This window comes from Theropithecus gelada, chromosome 17 (assembly GCF_003255815.1).
Source record: "Theropithecus gelada isolate Dixy chromosome 17, Tgel_1.0, whole genome shotgun sequence".
NCBI lineage: Eukaryota > Metazoa > Chordata > Mammalia > Primates > Cercopithecidae > Theropithecus > Theropithecus gelada.
In genome coordinates, this window is record NC_037685.1 from 69,075,158 (window position 1) to 69,097,632 (window position 22,475).

Consider the following 22,475-nt stretch of genomic DNA (forward strand, 5'->3'; position numbering starts at 1 on the left):
ATCTCTACTAAAAGTATAAAAATTCTCCAGGCATTGTGGCGGGCACCTGTAGTCCCAGCTACTCAAGAGGCTGAGGCAGGAGAATCACTTGAACACAGGAGGTGGAGATTGCAGTGAGCCGAGATTGCGTCACTGCACTCCAGCCCAGGCAACAGAGTGAGACTCCATTTCAAAAAAAAAAAAAAAGTTAGCATTATTATTACTTTGTTTTATAACTCCACATTTTGTTTTCTACATAATTTAAGAGACAAATGCATTTAAAAATCATTTGATTATATTTCATATCTAATGTATAAAGATATAATTTTTGTGACATCAACCACTGAAAAGCATGGAGATGGAGCTAAAAAGAAACTGTATTTTTGCATGTTATTGAAGTTAAGATGGTATGAATTTAAATTAGAAAGTTATATCATTACAACATTAAATGTAATCCCCATGGTAACCACAAAGAAAATAGCTATGGAATATACACAAAAGAAAATGAGAAGGTAATTACAAAAAACCCAGCTATACATAAAAGAAGATAGTAATACAGGAAATAAACAAAAACAAATGGCAAAATGACAGAAGTAAGTATCCTTTATCAGCTAACTTTAAATGTAAATGGATTAAACTCTCCAACTCAAAAAACAGGAATTGGAGGAATGAATAAGACATGATTCAACTATATGCTTTCTACAAGAGACTCACCTTAAATTCAAATACACAAATAGTTTGAAAGTGAAAGAATAAAAAAGGCAATTAAATGAAAATGGTAACCAAAGGGAGAAAAAGTGGCAATACTAATATCAGACAAAATTGATTTTAAATAAAAAAGTGACAAAAAGAACATTATATATTAATAAAAGGTTTATTACAAGAAGATATAATTATTGTAAACGTTGACACGCCTGATGATAGTTCATGAAAATATATCAATTTTGACAGAATTCCAGGTAGAAGTAAAAAATTCTACAATAATAGAGACTTCAATACCCACTCTCAAGAACAGACAGAATAATCTTCCTTTAAGTAATGAAATAGAGGACCTGAGCAACACAATAAGCCAATTAGATCTAACAGACACGTACAGAACACTCTACTCAACAATAACGGAATACACATTTTTCCTCAAGTGATCGTGTGACATTATCAGGGCAGGCCATGTGTTAGGTCACAAATTAATTCTTAATAAATTAAAAAATATCGATATCATACAAAGTATCTTTTCTGAACACAAGAGGATGAAGTCGGAAGTCAATATGAAAAGCAAAACGGAAAAGAAATCACAAATTTGTGAAAATTAAACAACATAACCAACGGATCAAAGAAGAAAGACAAGAAAAATTAGAAAATAAATACCAATGAAGATAAAAATACAACATACCAAAATTTATGAGACATAGAGATAGTAGTGCTAAGGGGTAAATTTATGGCTATAAATACATGAAAGAACAGAAAGATCTCAAGTTGAAAGTTTATTTTTACAACTCAGTAAATTGGAAAAGGCAAGCACAAAGCTAATAGAAGAAAGAAAATAATAAAGATGAAAGCAGAGATAAACAAAATAGAGAATAGAAAACAGAGACAGTCAATGAGACCAAAAAGCTGGTTCTTCAAAGAGATCAATAAAATAGACAAACCTTCAGTGAGACTGACTAAAATAAATAGAGAAGACTCAATTTACTAAAATCAGAAATGAAAACACCACTACTTATTCTAAAGAAAGAAAAAGGATTATAAGAGAGGAATATGAACAGTCACATGCCACCAAATTGGATAACTTAAATAAAATGAGCAAATTTTTGGAAACACAAAACCTACCAAGACTATCATTACCAAATGGGATTTATTACTGGAATGCACTGATTTTTCAACATATAAAATCAATCAATGTAATACACTACATTAACTGAATGAATTTTAAAAATCATATTATTTTCTCAATTGATTCAGGAAAATTATTTAACAAAATTCAATACCCTTTCATGATAAAAAAAAAAAAACTCAACAAATTAGGCATAGAGGGAAATTATTGCAACACAGTAAATCCACATATGGAAAATCAACATTGGATATCATACTCAATGGTGAAAGACTAAAAGCTTTTTCTCTAAGATCAGGAACAAAGCGAGGATGCCTGCTGTCACTGCTTCTATTCAACATAGTACCGGAATTTCTAGCCAGAGCGGTTGCTTGAAAAAGAAAAGAAAACTGTCAACACTGGGAAGAAGAAAGTAAAATTATCTGTTTACATATGATGTAATCTTATATGCAGAAAACCCTAAAGATTCCACAAAAGAATAGTTAGAATTAAACAAAATCAGCAAGGTAGCAGAGTACAAATCAACTCATGAAAATAAGTTACATTTCCATACATAATCAATGAGTAATTTTAAAAGAAAATTAAGAAAATTCAATATATAAAAAAATCAAAAAGTATAAAATACGTAGAAATTACCATAACCACGGATGTAAAAACTTATACAATGAAAACTATGAAACATTGGTGGAGGAAATTAAAGAGGACTTACATAAATTGAAAGTTGTCCCACATTCATGGATTGGAAGACTTAATAGTATTAAGAGGTCAATACTACCCAAAGCAATTTATAGACTCAACACAATCCCTATACAAAGCCCAGTGATATTTTTTGTAGAAATAGAAAATCTATCCTAAAATTCATATGGAATCTCAAGGGACCCTGAGAGTCAAAATAATCTTGATAAAGAAGAACAAAGCTTGAGGTCTCATACTTCCTGATTTCAAAACTTACTGCTAAGCTACTATAATGAAAACATTGGCACTGGCCAAAAAAAAAAAAAAAACCAAAAAAAAAAAACCCAGAAAAAACCAGACATAATCACCAGTGAAATAGTCAAGAGCCTAGAAATGAGCCCTCACATATATGATCAAATTGTTTCTGATAATGGTGCCAAGACCATTCAACAGGGGAAAAGAAAGTTTTTTCAGCAAGTGGTGCTGGGAAAACTGAATATACATATAAAAAGAATGAAGTTGGACCCTTGCCATACCAAAAATTAACTCAAAATGAATCAAAGGCCTAAACATAGTCCTAAAACTCTCCAACTCTTAGAAAATTAAATAGAACAAAAACTTCATTACATTGGACTCGGCAATAATTTTTAGATATCACACCAAAGGCACAGGTGAAAAAAGAAAATGGGCAAAGAACCTGTGTAGACATTTTTCCAAAGAAGATATACCAACAGCCAATAAGCACTTGCAAAGAGGCTCGACATCATTGATCATGAGGGAAATGCATATCAAAACTACAATGAGTTGCACCCTCACACCCATTAGGATGGCCGCTATTTACAAAAACAGATGACAACAATTGTAGGTGAGGATGTGGAGAAGTGGGAACCCTCACGCAGTGTTGGTGGGAAAGTAAAATGGTAAAGTCACTGTGAAAAACACTTGTGGAGGGTTCTCAAAAATTAAAAAAATACCATTACTATATGATTCAGAAGTTCCACTTCTGGGGGTATGCCCAATTGAAAGTAGAGTGTTGAATATTTGTATTCTCATTTCTATAGTAGTATTATCACCACAGCTAAAATGTGGAAGTAACCAACCCAAGTATCCTTCAGTGGATGATTGGATAGGCAAATGTGGTATATACATACAATGGAATATTGTTTAGTCTTAAAAAGGAAGGAAAAATCTGGCATTTGTTACTACATAGATGAACTTTGAGGACATTAGGCCAAGTGAAATAAGCCAATCAGACAAAGGCAAATATATAATTCCATTTATATGTGGTAATTAGTCAAAATTATAAAGGCAGTAACTAGAATGGTGGATGCCAGAGACTGAATATCTCTATTGATTAAACACTAACTCCTCATTTCCCCTTCTCTCCAGTTTTGCAAGATGAAAACAGTTGTAGAGTGGATCATAATGATGGTTGCACAATATGAATGCAATTAATGTCACTCAACTATACACACAAAATGGTTAAGATAGTAAATTTTGTATATCTCACCACAATACAAAAATTAAAAAGAGAACAAAACAAAGCACAGTAGTCAGAGGTCGGCCACTCAGAAAGACTACGACAGAGAAAGACAGCTGGCTAATCCTCTGTGACTCTTCAGGTTTCCAGTGAAAACATTACAGTGAGAAAGTTCCTGTGTTTTGAAAATGGAATGAGTCTCTTAAAATGTAGCAGATTAGGCCTATTTTTAAAAACACATTAGTATATTTTTACCTCGGGAGGTAGGTTCAGGGATGGGGAGCTTGTTTCTTATTATGCTTTATTATTTACACACACACACACACACATATATATCTCTCACACATTTTCTTTTATATATGATAAGTATCAAATAATAATACTTTTTCAAGAGCTTGAAAAAAACTGCAGTTATGTTTTGTTTATAATTAAATTATTCAGTAAATGTTAGCAGTGCTTCCCTCATGAATTCCTACGTTGATAATTTCCAAAAAAATTCAATGTTTGGTTAAATTAACTGGCTTTTCTGTAAGTTTCCAATAAACTCCAGAGAAGTAGTTCTTCATTGTTTATATTAATTATGCTTTAATTTTCAAGAGTCTAAACATTTCCTTTTATATTATCAAAGCTCTTTGTACACACACATACACACGCAAATACACACACACAGATTCATTTTAAATACTCACAAATAGCTTCTTTGGCAACCTTGATCTCTCTGAAACTTAAGAAAGTAAAACAAATTATCCAAGATATTAAAGTAATGTCAAAATATTCAGGCATTAAATATTATGCATTGTATTTCTAAATTAATTCCCATATTCTTACTCAGAGAATTTTTATTTTGATTTTCCCACACTTCAGCCTGGAGTAGTTTTCAGGTTGCCCAGTCCGAAATTGATCAGAATAAGTACCTATAAAATGGCAGCTGCTTTGAAATTAGCAAGTAGAGGCAAATAGTGAGGGACAGGACTTTAAAACTATAAAAAGATAGATTTCTGCCATAATTTTCATACAGGCCAAAAAAGCTATTAATATGAGTGTTTAAAAATCCTAAACTTACAACTAGATGTCAAAGTATAATAACTGAGGTCTATTCTGAAGCTCTGAGTTATTAAGAAAAAAATTATATATATTATATTTCGTGTAAAAATGAGATGATATACAATGTGTTAGATTTTTAGCCAAATGATTTTCATCAGAATTTATTACATTGTAAGCAAGAAAATGTTGGCACTTACAATTTAGCTATTCAAAATAATCTATTACTAGCACCAATTTTATCCCTAATATCCTTGGTTAACAGACTTTCTTACATATTCATTCATTGTCCTTTCTGAAAATGGTTGGTCAAGATTCTAAAACACTCAGTTCACACAGTCAGCTCACAGAAACATCAAAAACTGATGCTGCTTATACATCCTGATATATTAATCATTTTTTCTTAACACAAGAAGCTAAGAAAATGAAAACTTCCTCTAGAGTTTAAGTGCTAGACAGAGACATGTTGGCAATAGTCAATGAAGAAATGATAAAGCATAAGTAAAACCAAAATGATAAAAGGTGAGAAATACATAGAAATAATTAAAATGCTTCAATACAACAGTATCTGTTATATTTTCATAGCTATTACAGCTTCCTAGGCATCTGAACTTTAATCACACAATCAATGCTACGTGAATAATATTTTTGGCAATATTTGTTTGACCAGATAAATGTCAAACTGTATAAGAGATAAAAATGAAATGCAATCAATCAGTATTAAAATTGTTTTGTCAAATTTTACATCCAATATTCCTTTCATTAAAATAGTTAAAAAGCAAACAAAATCATTATATTTTGTATATGTTTGCCTAAATATTATTTAAGTAGTATGTCCCTTTCCCCACCTCCAAAGGAGCTATCTACTATTTCTTTTTTCTTTCCCCCATAGCATTTACCTTCATTGTATGCATAGAAGGCAGTCAACGAAAGTTGTATGCAAAGCTTTGCTATTTTTTCCTCACCAATGGTCAAGTTATTCCTCAACATAAAATCTCTTAGAAGAACTGCCATCAAGGTATTATACAAATGGGTTGTTTGGCTTGAAGAAAAAAAAAATGTAGCATTAATTCCACAAACATGTACCTAATGTGCCAGTGCCACTGTAGTTGCTGAAGATAGCAAAATAAAGATGTCAGTTCTTGGATTCAAGGAACTCAGAGTCTCATGAATGGGAGAGACTAAAACAATTAATTATAATATAATGTGGTAAATGTACATGCTCTATATACAGAAGAGGGAAAACCAGTCTAACCTGAGAAATGAGGGGGAATTTATTAAGACCCACTTTTAACATCATGAAGAAAGAGTAGGATCTAGCCAGAGGTAATTGTTTTATTTCAAACCAATGAAACAATGCGATAATGAGTTGGGAAAAGTTGACAGCATTCTTGTTAAGAACTAAAACAAGACAAGGATGCCACTTTTACCCATCCTATTCAACACAGTACTGGAAGTCCTAGCAAGAGCAATTAGGCAAGAGAAAAAAATAAAAAGTATCCAAATTGGAAAATAAGTAAAATTAACCCTGTTCATCGACGACATGTCTTACAGCTAGAAAACCACAAAGGCTTCACCAAAAAACTCTTAGATTTGAATAAATGAATTCAACAAAATGTCAGTATATACAAAGCCAATGTACAAAAATCAGTAGCACTTCTATACACTAATAACAGTCTAGCCGTGAACAAAATCAAGACGGCAATTTCATTTACAAAAGGTACAAAAAAACCCTAAGAATATATTTAACCATGGAGGTGAAAGATCTTTACAAGGAAAACTACAAAACATTGATGAAATAGTAGATGGCATAAAATGGAAAAAAATGCCATGCTCACAGATCAAAATTAATATAATTAAAAATGATCTTACTGCCTGAAGCAATTACAGATTCAACTACCAGTGTCATTTTTCACAAAATTAGAAAAAGCAACTGTAAAATTCATAGGAAACCAAAAACAAAACAGAACAAAATGCCCAAATAGTCAAAGCAATCCTGTAATCCCAACATTTTGGGATGCCGAGTTGAGTGTATTGCTTGAGCTCAGGAGTTTGAGACCAGCCTGGGCAACATGGCAAAACCTTGTCTTTACAAAAGATACAAAAATTAGCCCCATGTGGCATGTATCTGTGGTTCCAGCTATTTGGGAGGCTGGAGTGGGAAGATCGCTTGAGCCCAGGAGACAGAGGTTGTTATGAACCGAGACTGTACCAATGCACTCCAGCTTGCACGACAGAGTGAGACCCGGTCCCAAAAAACAGTGAGCCTAAGAATAAAGTCACTTCTGTTGCATTCTATGGGTCATGCAGGTAGTCAAGGCAAGCTCTGATTCAAGAGAAGGGAAATCTGCCAGCACCTCTCAATTTGCATTTATCTCTCTTCTACCCCATCAAGCTTTTGGAGATGATGGATATAAAATAATCAAGGATGACTCTCAGATATCTAACATAAGTAACTGGGAGTGCCTTCTACTTTAACAGAGATGATAGAAGGACCAGACTTAAAGAGAAAGACAATGAGTTCTTCTTTGAAGAATAGGAGTTTCAAAAAATAATAAAGATAATATTGATCTACGTATTTAATCATGATTAAATATCACAGCATTTTATAAAAAACAGGTTCCTTGGTATTGCCGATCCTAGGTCTTTATGACCTAGTCTTGGTGTTTTTTCCTAATTTCACCTTCTGTCCACCTTGATTTATGATCATTTATTTTGCACTTAGTATATTCTAAGCACTGTTTCAGGGATTGAAATTGCACTAATAATCAAATCAGATAAGATAACACTTAGATACACGTGGAGGAGGATAGATAATAAACACACAAATAAAATTATTTTGGATTTTGGTAAACGTTGCAAAGATAATAAAATTGTGATATAAAAGAGAATAATGGGTGGGAGAAAAGGATACCAATGGGATCGAGTGTTCTGGAAGTCTTCACTGAGAAGGTGATAATATGAGCTGACATCAACAGAGGAACCAGCCACATTTGCCCAATAGAGAGAAAGTGAGGGTAGAGGCCACGGGTTTGGAATGAGGACGGAAAGGTCACTGAATGTGCCTCCATATTTCATGCTCTTCTTTGCCTCCATGAATCTGCACAGAGTATTTCTTCCCTATATGCCTTTTTCTAACTTCTTTGCCTGAATAAATCCTATTTTTCCACCGAAACTCAATTAAGGTGTTTTATTTTTAGGAAAGTCTCCCATAAAATCTCAAGGTTAGAAATATTTTCCCGGGCTTCAATAAGGTGGTTCTTGGAAATCTCACTTTATTATCTAAGCAACAGCAAAATTCCAGGTTTTAGGAAACTTCTGAAAGAAATTTGAACTTGGCCTGGGGCTTGCTGTCTTCTCATTTTGCCATTCTTAGTCTTTGGCACCAAAAATACACTTTTTGTGGAATTGCATTTAGAGACAGAGAGAAGATCTCTGTGGTGGGAGCTCCAGTCCCCTCTGTTAGCCTCCTCACGTGCTCTCTGTCTTAGCTACCAGCAAGATTTCCAGCTTCATTCCAGTGGTCAAAGAGAAGGACCACGTGTTTGAGATGATGGATATGCTAATTAGCCTGAGCTGATCACTACACATTCTATGTATCAAAACATCACTATGTACCCCAGGAATAAGTACAATTATTAATTGGCAATTAATAAGATAAAAAGAGGAGACTAAAGACAAGGGTAAAAAGAGGTTTCGGGGCTACATGTCTCACAGCTGCCTGGGAAAAATCACTGTTCATCGATAAGGGCATGGAGAAAAATAACAACAACGTCCATCATTTAACACTTTATCAGTGCTGTGAAAAATAACAACAACGTCCATCATTTAACACTGTATCAGTGTTGTGAAGAATTTTATTTTTCAGCAGGCTTTTACAAACAAGAAGGGAGCTAGCAAGGAACTATGGAGGATGGGCTTAGTTTGCTCCTCCTGTGCATGCAGAGGGCATGCCACTCCATGTTCCCTAACACTCCGAAGAAGAAAGGGAATAGGGTGTGAAACAAAAACCATAGAGCTATGTGATTGCTTTCCCTGTTCTATACCACCTAGAAGCCATCTGGAAACACACAGCTTCAGAATTCAGCTTCAGAATCACAAATCACCAAATTAAAGCACAGGCATCATCAATCCTAGAGAGTTTTAGTGTATGTCTTTGTTTCTAAAAATTCAAACAAAAGAATTAACCTCCATTTAGAAAAATCATGACTATGCCTAACAGGGTCAAAGATTAATGAGGGTGAGGAATAAGTAAAAATGTTCCCTCTCATATGAGAAATTTATGAGAACTTAAGCAGAAGTTTATATCTCACAATCAACAAGTTTCTTGAGAACTACAACGTTTCAGTTCCATAAACTTCCAAAAGACAGAAAGCCAATAGATTGGCTTTCTGTATTTTTCCAGGAAATATGTTGAATAGAATAAGCTGTTAAGCCCGTAACTCTAAAAGCTGGCAATTCTTGTGCTTTGTGATGAATGACAGAGAAAATATGGGTCACTAAATAATGACCTAAGAGAAAATAACCCTGAAGTATAAATGTGAACATTTTTACAACAGAAACAAGAGAAAGCCTTCTCCGTCACTGACGAACTACATGATTGTATCTGAATAATGGAAACCTAATGATCTTATTGCTAGCACTTTCTTTCTTGTCAATCATCATAGTCAGAAGTACCAGTTTTATGCTGAAAAGCAATTCATTTGAGGGCCAAGGGAAGGTATCCAATACACAATGCAGTTTATCAAAGATATTATCATTAGCCTAATGTTTTTGATTCTTGTTTTTGCTAAATGAAAGCTGTATCATAAAAAGCTGCTTATATACATTTTCTCAGGTGAATAGAAGAGTACACTTCCTTGAACATACATTTTTAAATATTTGTTTAAAGCAGTATCAAATAAGTTTTTATATCTAATTCAAAACTAAAATTTGCTGTTTTATGCTTTATAAGACACACTTGTCACTTCTTAAACAGTGCTGTTTAAAAGGACAAATTTATACAATGTTTTGGACACACACAATTTCAAATGTAACTGTGAGAAAGAAACACTTTCAGATAGGAATTAGAAGACAGTGGTTACATGTAACTTAATTAGCTGTCAAGACACTCATGCGGATTGAATTCCAAGCTCTAAAAACCTAGTGTTAAGTTAAATGCCTAATGACTTGTCATAGTTTCATGACCCAGTCTGAAAAGTACTGAATAGGCATCTGCTTCTGCCATTACAGAGTGGCAGGCACTGAGAGGTTTGGTCCCCAGGAGGGGGTGGGGTTAAAGCATTAGGGATTCTGTGATCCATGTTGCCTCTGCCTAGCAATGGCAGGTGTGTGCACAACCATGGAGAAAAGAGAGGCAGAGGTTCAGCAATCAGTCACTGAGCATGCGCTACAGAACAGCAGGAGAGAAAACTAAGCTACAGGAATTCTGCATTATATTTTTCTTCTACAGACTTCACAATTCACATCGCTCAGTGTAGTCTCATGTATGAAAATCCTTTCTATGACTATAGCTAAGATTCTGAGGTGTAGCAGTCAGGTTCAAAGGACATACATAACGAATGCCTACAGTATATTTTAAAATGCCATTCAGATGGGCAAGTTAATATCAAGTATGTACTACACAATGTAAGTTGCTTTGAAAGCCTGTAATGGGAAGAGTTATTAAAGGCTGGGATGAAGTATATATTATTACTGTTTTGGTGACAATATATATCTTAATATAAATAGTTTGGAGTACTTACTATACCAATAGACTTAAGAAAAACAAACTTTTCCTTTCTTTTTTTTTTTGAGACAGGGTCTCACTCTGTCACCCAGGCTTAAGTGCAGTGGTGCAATCATGGCTCACTGAAGCCTCAACCTCCTGGGCTCAAGTGATCCTCCCATCTCAGGCTCCCAAGTAGCTGGGAGTACAGACACACACCACCATGCCTGGCTAATTTTTTTATTTTTATTTTTTTGCAGAGACAAGGTTGCACCGTGTTGCCCAGGCTGGTCTCAAACTCCTGAGCTCAAGCAATCCGCCTGCCTTGGCCTCCCAAAGTGCTGGGCTTACAGACGTAAGCCAGTGTGCCCAGCTGAAACTTCTTTTTGATATTCAAAATAGTAATGTAACCCACAAGAAACAGTTGAATGTTTATAACAAGTATTAAAATGTTAAATGATGAAGCTAACACTTTCCTACAATTTCTGCTGCATAGTATATAGTGGAATCAGAAAATCATGCATTTTCTGCATATGCTTAGCCTTTCATATTGGGGGCCCAGGAACAGACAAAAAATAGTAGTAGTAGTAATAATAATAATAACAGATAATAATAGATAGCCACTCTTTCATGAGCAAATATGCAAGGAAATATGCTAAGCTCTGTACTTGCATTATCACATTTCATCTTCACAAGGCAATCTATTTTAGGGAAGAGAAAATAGAAATGCAAAGGATAAGTTGTCCAACACTACATCCTTGGTTACAAACAGAAAAGAGCATTATATCCAATTCATAGACCTTATTTATTTATTTATTTTTTATTCTATTTTATTTATTTGACGGGTCTCATTCTGTCACCCAGGCTGGAGTGCACTGCTACAATCTTGGCTCACTGCAGCCTCAACCTGCCTGGCTGCAGGTGATCCTCCCACCTCAGCTTCACGAGTAGCTGGGACTACAGGCACATGCTCAGCTAAATTGTTTTTTCTTTGTAGAGACAGAATTTTGCTTTGTTGCCCAAGCTGGCCTTCAGCTGCAAGGCTCAAGTGATCTGGCTTGCCTCGGCCTCCCAAAGTGTTGTGATTTCAAGAATGAGCCACCACAACCCACCTGTTCTTTTACTTTTAATACGATATTCTATTTGAACCACAGAGAGATGAGTTACTTGATACCATTAAAACATTTTCCCCATAGTTCCTAGACCTTTAGATGATCAGAAACTTACATGGAAGAAGATCTGTCTATTGTGTATGTACTAGGAATGGAGAGGTTTCCTTTCTCTATACCCTAGGCTACTTTTCCCAGGACAGGGAAAATGTTAATGTATGAGCCCTTTCCTTCTATGTGCCGATCAACAGCCATCAATAATTCCCTGCCTGATTGTCTTTCCATTCCCCAGGTCTACTCCTCCATTTTAAATAGGATATTGATTTCCTACCAGACTCTTTCGTTTTGAAGATAGGGAAAATAAAGAAATGAAAGCTCTGAGAGTCCTGAGAGATGAGCAGGATGTACAGTAGGTAGAGAGGATGGCTTCTGGTTCTGGGAAGCCATAATAGAGTAAGGAAATGGCAGGGTGGACAGTGAGGAGAGGAGAAAGATGGGAAAAATTTGAAATAAATTTCATGGGATGTCATGAGTGCAAGGACTTATTGAAGGCAAATTTCTGCATGCAAAGTGCTATGTTTAAAAACTGTCCGGGCAAGTTTGATAATCAGACACATTTGGGAGCCATTGTCTTCTCTACCTGAGAGAGTCAAGGAAATCTACAGAAGCTTGAAGTCAGAGGCGAAACCTTAATCGATAATTTTAAGTGGTGCTCAACCTTGATTGCACATTAGAATTATCTGGAGAGTTTGAAACTCAGAAAGTTTCAAAGATGTGGTGAATATCCCAGATGTTCTGATTTAACTAGTTTGAAAGTGGGATATATGCAGCAATGTAGTGTTTACAAACTTCCCAGGTGATGCTAATATGATCCAGATGAAACCCATTGCAATAGATGAACAAAGAAATAGGGCCGACCTCAAGAGATGCCTTAAAGGCCTAGAAGGGGAAATACTGCAACAATGTTATTAATGTTCCCACTTGGCTGAAATATAGACTCTAAGCAGTGATGGTGGGCATTAAGAAAGGTAAAACTGAAAAATTTAGGCAGAATCTACATAAGACTGCTGTGGCAGTTGGACTTTATGTGATAGACACTACAATGCTTAACACAGAACTCTAGTGATCAGATTTACAGTCACCCAAACTGAGGGTTTCTCTGGGCTTGGGATTTTCAATTGTATAACTGGGAAAGTTTTTCCTAGATCTGCCTCTCCAATAAATAAAATAAAACAAAAACCTTTAGTAGTGTTGTGAGTAATGTTTTGGAGGAGGTTAATATTAGAGGCAAGACATTCAACTGGAGAAGCAAAATGTGAAAACAAATAATAAAAGGAAAAATCAACATTTCTAATAAAGGAATGTTTCTACCATACCAAAGGGAAAACAATAACTAATTTTAACCGGGGTATAATTTAAGGGAAGGTTTTTCAGAGAAAGTGGTATTTGAAGGGACATTGGAGGACATGAATCTTTTCAAAGCAGTTTAAACATAGAAGAAGCATAAGGGAAAAGGACATGGTAATTGAATCTCATTCAGATAACCCAGTGTGTTAAATAAGAAAACCAAACTAAGGAAAAGGCTTTACCAACTTTACTTACATAAATGACTCAGCTATGAAGGGGAACACCATAAGGACTATGGTGTTTTCTCTCATGTTTCTCCCAGTAGTCTCTTTGCTCTCCTTCTCTAAGTGTTATTTGATGCCCATGAGAAAAAGTCTCCATAGCATGACTTTTTTTGTTTTTTTTTTTAGATGGAGTCTCGCTCTGTTGCTTAGTCTGGAGTGCAGTGGCGTGATCTCGGCTCACTGCAACCTCTGCCTCCTGGGTTCAAGCAATTCTCCTGTCTCAGCCTCCCGAGTAACTGGGATTAAAGGCACCCACCACCATGCCCAGCTAATTTTTGTATTTTTAGTAGAGACGGGGTTTCACTTTGTTGGCCAAGTTGCTCTCAAATTCCTGACCTCATGATCCGCCTGCCTTGGCCTCCCAAAGGGCTGGGATTACAGGTGTGAACCACTGCACCTGGCCAGCATGAGATTGTCAAACTTATTTTTTAAAACTTTTCATAGCAAGAGATATTTTTCCCCAAATTATATATACTCTGGTATGTCAGCTACAGGCATAACAAAATATGAAAGGTATGTTTTACACATCCCAGATTAAACAAGAGTGAAAAAGGAGAAAAACAAAAGTTGAAGACAGTCAGTGGTTAAATGGTCAGCTATGCTGTCAAATTTGTAGCAAGTGCAAAGGTCTAGCATGACTGCTGACCAGACACCAAAATCCACTGGATCTAGGAGGACAGAATCACTGTTTCCCAACACCAATCCAAGGTCCTTATGAGATGGCAAGGATGCAACATTATCATTAACTTATCTGTGTGATTTTTTTAAAGATGGGTAGGGTACAACCTTGAAGGTTAGTAATTTCAAATCAAAAAATATGTAGCGAGAGATGTTATTGTCCCTTAACTGCTAACAGAAGCACAAAATGACATCTTGCTATAGATCTCAGATATGTAGATATCAGGTAGATAAAGAACATGAGTGGTATTTTTAATTTGTTTGTTGGTTGATTTTTAATATGAAGTTCATATTGTAGTAAGATTGGATTTAAATGATTATTTATTGCCTTTTCAAATAAAATTTGAATTAACCTGTTGGCTTGATAAACTTATCAAAAAAGAGTTTATAAAATAAAGGCCATGATATACAGACAAGTATGGTTCTAGGCAGTTTTAAGAAAACACAGTCTGCAGTGTCTGCTCTATTTGTTATTTAACTGGTTTAGCACTCTTGCGATGCACCCCAACTCTCACCCAAGGTGTCCCTTGGTTGTTAAGACTATATCCTATGTGTTTCCTGTGTCCCTAGATTCTCCCCCACCTCCTCTGTCTCCTTTCTGACAGCAGTCTTGTTTCTTGCTTCCATATCAAGGGGTTTGAAATAAATCAAGAAACAGAACCAAGAATCTTGAGATTAAGAGAGCTTTAAGGAGCCTGTAATTCTGGAATATTCCAAATCAATTTAGTTTACCATGCCATGGATAGTGTCTGATTGACATGAATCTCTTCATATTTTCTCCATTCCCCCAACACTGGATAAACAGAAGGTTAGGAGGTCATGAGCAGAGGGCTGTTCAAATGTTGATTTTTCTCCTTCTTCAACAATCCCATTAATGTATGGGACAAAACCCAGATTAGTTCCAAAGTTTAAGCTAATGTTGCAAAGCTGCTGAAACACCTTCATGAAAGGGAAAGACTATATATATATGTGTGTGTATGTATATATGTATGTATATGTGTATATATGTATATGTATATATGTATATATACACACACATATACACACACATATACACATATATACATATATATATCTTATACTATTTACTGTGTAGAGATTACTTTTCACTTAAATTTGAAACGCTATAGAGAGTTTGAATTGTAATGTTTTTAGACAGAATAATGTATTTCCTTTCTTTTATTGTTATTCAACATCTAGGCTACTCTGCCTCTTAATTAGTTACTTCACAATATTGTGAATCGTGTACTTAAAACTAGGGAAGGTCTTTGCTGTAAAAAATAGTTAAGAAGTGCATTAAGCTTCCTATTTACCTTTAGTAATCTTACAAATATTAGGCAAGAGGAATGACTACATGAAAGTAATTTTAACTGCCACAGACTCTGCATCTGCAAAAATCATGCCAGAAACCAAAGGACAAGTTCTTTGTCTAAGACATGTCCTCAGTCATACCTCGCCTTTATGTTACACTCAGGGGAAGAATCAGTTTTAAGGGTATGACTACATGCTTTTTGTTTCCAGCTTCCTTTGATATTATTCATTTAGATGATTGACATTGGGATGGGAGTGCTTGGTCAAGGGAGCAACCTTAAACCTTAAACCTGTCCCATCGCAGAATGGTACTTGAAAGATTTTTGTTTGACATGGAAACATAAAAGTGGAGTAAGAAAGAAAGGAAAAGCAGGCTTCACACTCTCTGAAGAAATCAAGTCCTTCATCACAATGTGAAAACAAAGAAAACTTCACATTGAAATGCAAAGCTTTCATTACAGGGGAGCTGAGTCATAAAATAAATTCATGTGCTCAACGAAACTAGGCTAGTAGCTTCAGTTTTCTCAGGTTTACCCAGTGTTCGGCAGGATGACGTCTGGGTGGAGGCAATATGGTGTGATGGTTAGAGCAAAGTTTTTGTAGTTAAGATCTGGATTTGCAATCTGGCCCCAATATTTAACAGAGTAACACTGCACATTATATAACCCTCTGTGACTCTGGCTTTTTCATGAAAAAACCAACAACAAATAGTTCATACTTCAGAAGTGTATTTGGAGGTTTAATATAATGAACAATGCAAACAACTTAACCCAGTTGCTAAAATACATTCATTTGAATTGATACAAGATGTTTCTTCTACTAATATATGATCAATACAATTACAGCATCATTAGCCTAGAATTAATAGAAATAATAAAATTCTTCTTTCTATGATGCTGCTGCTTAGAAAGAATATAGAAAATGAAAATGTAAAAATATCTATGGCATGCAATTAACACAGAGCTTTCCCTTTGGATGAAATTAGAGGAGTACCAGAACAAGTCTGCAATCAGATCCTGGCAACATTAATTGTTTTAATATGTTGATTCATAAGGAAACTGTTATTAGGAGATTAAACTAAACAGTGCAATTTATTAAGGCAAAGAAACATGCAGGGAACCATCCAGATCTAAGAGCATCTGTGACTTCATTCAGGTGCATTCATCACCTAGCACCTTCTGTATGTCAGGGGCTACAGTATGACTGGTGAGTAAGATGGATGTGTTCCTGACACCGCCTAGAGGAGGAGATGGAAAAGTAATAACACAATGCAATTTAGGGTGTGTATAATGAGGACATTTATCCAAGAGAGTCTATGGAGGGGTTTGCTTCATAGAATGCTCCTGGGGTGAGACAAGACGTGAGATGATCTTTAAAAAGTGTGCAGGACTTAGCTATGTGAATGAAGGTTAATGAGAAAGCATTCCAAATCCTGAGAGATGGACTAAAGACAAACCTCAGACTTGTTTAGACCAAATCAAGGAAAACTTTTGGTAAGAAAGATATGAAGCAAGACATGCTAAAGCAGAGTTTTCTTTAAGGCACATGATCTTACTAGAAAACCTTTAATATTTGAATTTAATAATTTCTGAATAACCTAAGAATACATGCTGTAAAACACAACTTATGATTGTAAAAGGTATATATGAAAGTAAAATGTTATTCCTGAATTTTTAAAATTATGCTATCAGTTATCCAATGTTATTTTGCTTTGGGAAAATCATCAATCTGAGAAAAACATACTCTTTGATAGTAAATGCAAGATACTTCAGAACAACTGTGTAAGAATTTCATTTTCATTTTTTTCTCCATTGAAATCTCAAAACATTTTGAAAGGAAAAAAATACCATACAATGTCTTTTAAAATTGTATCTTTTGGGGAGGATTGCTTGAACCCAGGAGTTTCAGATCAGCCTGGGCAACATAGCAAGACATCATATCTACAAGAAAATTATCTTTTAAAAAATAGCACTAATTCTTATTTTTTTGTTACATGCTAGATGTTTTTTGCTATCCTTTATCTTGTGTTATTAGGCTCTATCACCCTTCCATAACTTCATATAAGCAAGAATACAAACATCTTAAGAGAAGTGTTAGAAATTATCAAATGTCTTCCATTGCTTTGCTTCTTACATACTGAAGATGGGATTAGAGTTATGGCTTTTTCATAGGTTTTGACATCGAATGCGCTTTTTATATTTATAACATATACAGAAGAACATAAGCAAAGAAAACATGTTCAGAAAGGAAGAACATTTTTAGTGGTTCAGGAACAAAATGGAGAACATATATTCAATGTTTTATTGTCTCTCCTAATAGATGATAAGCTGTATGAGAGCAGAGACCTGACACCAGGGAATCCCAAGTGCCCCGTGCGTTGCCTGGAATGTGTTCTGTGAAATATATGTTGAAAGAGTTATTAAGGAAATTAATACATGACCAAAGTGTATTAAATGCTTTTTAGTTAAAAATATAAATATAAATATGCAAAATTCAAATTACAATTTCTATCTCGAACAACTCTTTAACAGGAATTTGGCAGCGCCAGTTAATGTAATATCATTGACAGCATTCTGTTATGAGGATATGGTAAAGGAGTTTATGAGTATTTTGTTCCCAGGCTTTCACAAAAGTTATTGTGGCCAAAGATGACATTAAATCAGCTCTGATGGCATGACCAAAATGAGTGCAGGCAAAAAATAAATCTGAGTTCATTCACTGGCTGCAGAGAGACCTAAAGAGCAACAGGTGAGCAGAGCAGGCTGATTCTGGGTTTTCTGTTTCATTTCATGAATTGCACATCTTGGGAACTTTATTCCATTCAACGTTTGTAGGATAATGTTAACACTAACAGCTATGGCATAAGAGAAAATCTTTGCAATCATCGTGTCGATTCTTTAAACCCCTTCTCCAAAGAAAAATTAAAGAAAGCAAAGCATACTACTGTGCTAATATGGATCTTTAAGAAGATTTAGGCCACATCGATATCTCAACATCGTTCCAGTCTAAAGCCTATAATGACTTCTTATCTTCCCATTTACCAGTTTGAATATCTTTCATCAATGTATCTTATCGTGGTACAGTAAAATTATTCTAGTTCATTTAAAATGTTAGATCTCTGAGTCTAAAACATAAAAACCTAAGAAAATGAGTTAATACTGCTGACATGGACTCAAAATAGCAAAGGTGATTTTAGAGTTAGAGGGAATGGACACAAAAGACGCTGTTCACTTCACTATTAAGGAAAAAGTTCATTTCACCTTGTTTCTGGCTCCCGTAACAACCAGATCAGCTTAACTAATCACATAACTAGAGAAAAAAATTGAGAAAGCAAATTCAGGTATCTTGAGCCTTGAGTATTTAGTGAGTAGCAACAGACAAAGCAGCCAGGGCTTACATGGGATCATCAAGGCCAAATTCAAGAGAAACTGAGTACATTTTACAATTCAGAAGTCTTTTACTTTTTCTCTTTCGTTTTTCATCTTACATAGCATTTCCAAGTATTGTTCTGGAATAGAAAATTGCTATCATTTAAGGGTGAACAGAGAACCAATATTTTCTTCAGATAGAAGTAAACAGTCTTTTGAGAACTCACTCAAACACAAAGCAATTATGCTGGGCGATTAAGGGTAAGAGGTATGAGATTACGTTATTTAATATAGCATTTTTAATTTATGGACATTTTACAATAAATTTATTACTCCCTTGCAATGAACTTATTTGGTTTCTTATTCCTGACAAATCAAAAAACTGAGCAAGACATGAGAAAAGTTTTAGTACTTACATCTGCTATTGTACTAAAGTATTTTATTTTATTAAGAATTTATAATAATGTATTTATTGATATAAATAAAACAATACTATATAATTTACTAAGAGTCTTCACACATCCACATATTTCACACTTCCTAAAAGCCTATGAGGAAAATGTTGTCTATGTATACAGCTGTCACAGAGCACCTGTGGGGAATTGGTTCCAGGACCTCATGCAGATACCAAAATCCATGGCTGCTCTAGCCCTGCAGCAGTTGGCCCTACAGGATCCATAGATAGGAAAAAATCAGCCTTCCATATCTGAAGGTGCCACATCCTATGAATGCTGCACTTTCCATCCACATTTGATTGAACCCAAGGATGCAGAACCTGCTGATACAGAGGGCTGAATCATATATATATATTAAATCCATTAAGCAGGTGAGAATACTGAAGCTTAAGGAAATCTATCTGTGACCCTCTAAAGTTACAAGACTTATAAATAGCAGAGCCAGAAATCTCAGTCTGGACATACTAAAATTCATTAGCTTTTCCATTATACCATACTCCATGTGTACATTTTAACACAGAGGCCAAAAACATCAATTATTAAACAATTTATTACCACTCTTCAATGTGATTCATAATTATTAATCCAGCAGACAATAAATGTCATCCACTTACAGCTGAATAGAAAATGCTCTAAAACTCAAAACTAATTTTGTGAGTAGCAGTTTGCTTCACTGTGTGTGATTAAATTCTATGGCATTTTGATGGATCAAGTCTGGCAACACTCACCTCTTTTTGACGGTACTTAATGGCCAATTTTAGTCTTGCAAGATCATTTCCACTTTGTTCTTCTATGAGACTATTGTCATCTCGGTAATTAAGAATGATTTCCAGTTCTCTGGAACTTCTTGTCTGATCCAGTAGGTCCTTAGCAAATTGTTTGCACTGCCGTGACAGCTCTTCATACTCCGACTTGAATTCATTTTCCACCTTGCTCAGTTCCTGAAGCTCCCAACTTAACTGAAAGGCTGTGAGAAAAGGATCTTCGCTTGACAGTGCAATGAGAGAGGGACTGGCCAAGGCCTTGTAGATGTTGAGTCTGGAGCGGGAGTGACGGAGGCTGTCCACATCTGAACTGGACACGCATTCCACACAGTTACAGCGGACCTCGTGCGGTCGAGGCACCGAGACTCCTTTCTGAACCAAGAGTTTTATTATCTCATAATTGTTTGTATGGGCTGCCAAAATGATTGGTGTAATGTCCGGAGTGAATTCAGAGAACTGCTTATCAAGCAGTATAGGAGGCACCTAAAAAAAAAAAAAAAAAGGCAGAGGTAATGAATGTTTATTCACTTGTTCAAGCCCATGAATTTCATATACCATGCTACAGCAATATGGAACAGGGTTCATATGCCTTTGGCCAGTTCTTTTTTTTTTTTTTTTTTTTTTTTTTCAGGAGAGCTATGGCCTTTTCCCCTACAAAAGACGAGACAAAATTGGGAAAAAAAAACTTTCCAATATGATACATTATTCTTTTTTTAATCTGAGTTATGACATTTTACAGCATTTTAAAATAGGTGGTTATGGAAACTTTACTTGATGAAAGTCTTTCTTTCTTTTAAATAAGCCCAACTTGTGTTCTGGCTGACAACCTTTGCTTTGCTTTCTCAGAGATGTTGACGTCCTAAATAATCAAGAAATACACTCAAAAACAGCTAATGATTTGTTTTAAACCCAAGCTCTTTCTCTGCAGTAGAAGTCCTTTAATTCCTCAATTAGGTCTTGTCTTTTGTTTGTTTTTACTGTGTTTTAGCTTCTGCTTTCCTATCATTCAGCCTAGTGACTAAATGTGGCAATAAAAATAAGTGGGCTGGCCTCATGCTTCCTCCTTTCATCTGTGCTTTTCGGGTATATTTTCCAGATGACAAGAGGTGCTCCACAGCTAGCATTACCGTTTTATTAGAAATAAGCCAAGCATTGAGTAAAGTCAGCAATGTGAATTCCACTGAGTCAGGTCACCGATGTGTTTATGCATGACTTCCTTTGGGTTATACTCTAGGGATGGTAATGATGAAAATAATAATAGCCGCTATTTAGTAAGCATCTGCTAGGTACATTAACCCTCACCCTTTATTATTCACATTTTATGGATGTAGTTCCTCAGTGAGTAAGTGGAAGGCCTGCAATTTGACCTGCAATTTCCATATACTTTAAAGACCTTATATAATAAACACAGATTCACCTGTCTGACACCCAAGCCTGAGTGAATTGCACTGCACTATGTTGCTTTAGCACTTTTAGTTTTTTATTTTCGCTGGCACAAAGCCATAGAGGCATTTATGAAAAGTAAATGCTACATAAGGGCAGTTAAACAGGCATGGCAGAAAAAATGATGATGCACGCCACATTGAAATATGCTGCTGGAAAAATGAAGGAAACCACAAAAGGATCAGAGGAAAACCATGTGGAGAAAAATGACACTCATGATGACATTTCACTAATGCTACTTTTAAATATAGGTACATTTTTATATGTGGATAATTACATACATTTTAAAGTCATCTGGCCATATAGGATATCCCTTGGTTTCACCAGAAACACTAAAGATAATAGGAATGAAATGATCTGTTTAAAATTTTCTTTACAGAGGTATGCAATTATTTAATAGTGAAGATGGTAATAAACACTTTTTGAAATGTGCCTGTGAATACTAGGGTGACCACACTGCCTGTTAAGGTACTGTTTTACATTTGTGCACTTTGAGGCCACTATGAAGGTAAATAAAGATTCCTTGGTCACAAGCACTGCAATCTCGTGTCAGGAAATCTGATAACCAAGATGGCTCCTAAGTGATTAAGGTTTGTCAAGTGGATGCAGTGTGCACCTACCTGACAAAGTGAGAATTCACGTCCCAGGTAAGACTGAGTGGGACAACTTGAGATTTCATTGTGCTGTTCAGAATGGTACAAAATTTACAACTTATGTATTATTTCTGGAATTTTCAATTTAATATTTTTGGACCACAGTTGAGTGTTGGTAACTGAAACTGATGAAAGTAAAACTTTGGATATGAGGGGACTACTGTACTTTTAGTGTTTTCTGTGGCAGACAATGAGGGAAGACAAAACAATGTAACTAAATAATTTCCTATATTAGATGTATATTTAAGTGACAGATGTAATTTGCAGGCAATTTCTGGATTCAGTACAATTTCATCTTGTATTTCTATGCTTTTTAAGCTGTTAAGAATTTGAAATGTATTAGCCATAAAATA

General features: G+C 35.2%; 1 protein-coding gene across 7 annotated transcripts in view; it reads right to left on the reverse strand.

Annotated features, from left to right (window-relative positions):
* The window catches only part of TRPC4 (transient receptor potential cation channel subfamily C member 4), a 230,528-nt gene that overhangs the window by 93,247 nt on the left and 114,806 nt on the right, over positions 1-22,475 (reverse strand). For 6 of the 7 annotated variants that reach the window (XM_025364314.1, XM_025364311.1, XM_025364310.1 and 3 more), the window contains exon 3: positions 19,991-20,509. The exons of the other annotated variant lie outside the window; for it this stretch is intronic. Coding sequence is in view for 5 of the 6 variants with exons in the window: in XM_025364311.1 (XP_025220096.1) it covers positions 19,991-20,509 (519 nt within the window). In the remaining variant the exon portion in view is untranslated. The remainder of the gene's footprint in view (positions 1-19,990; positions 20,510-22,475) is intronic. 7 annotated transcript variants of the gene reach the window in all.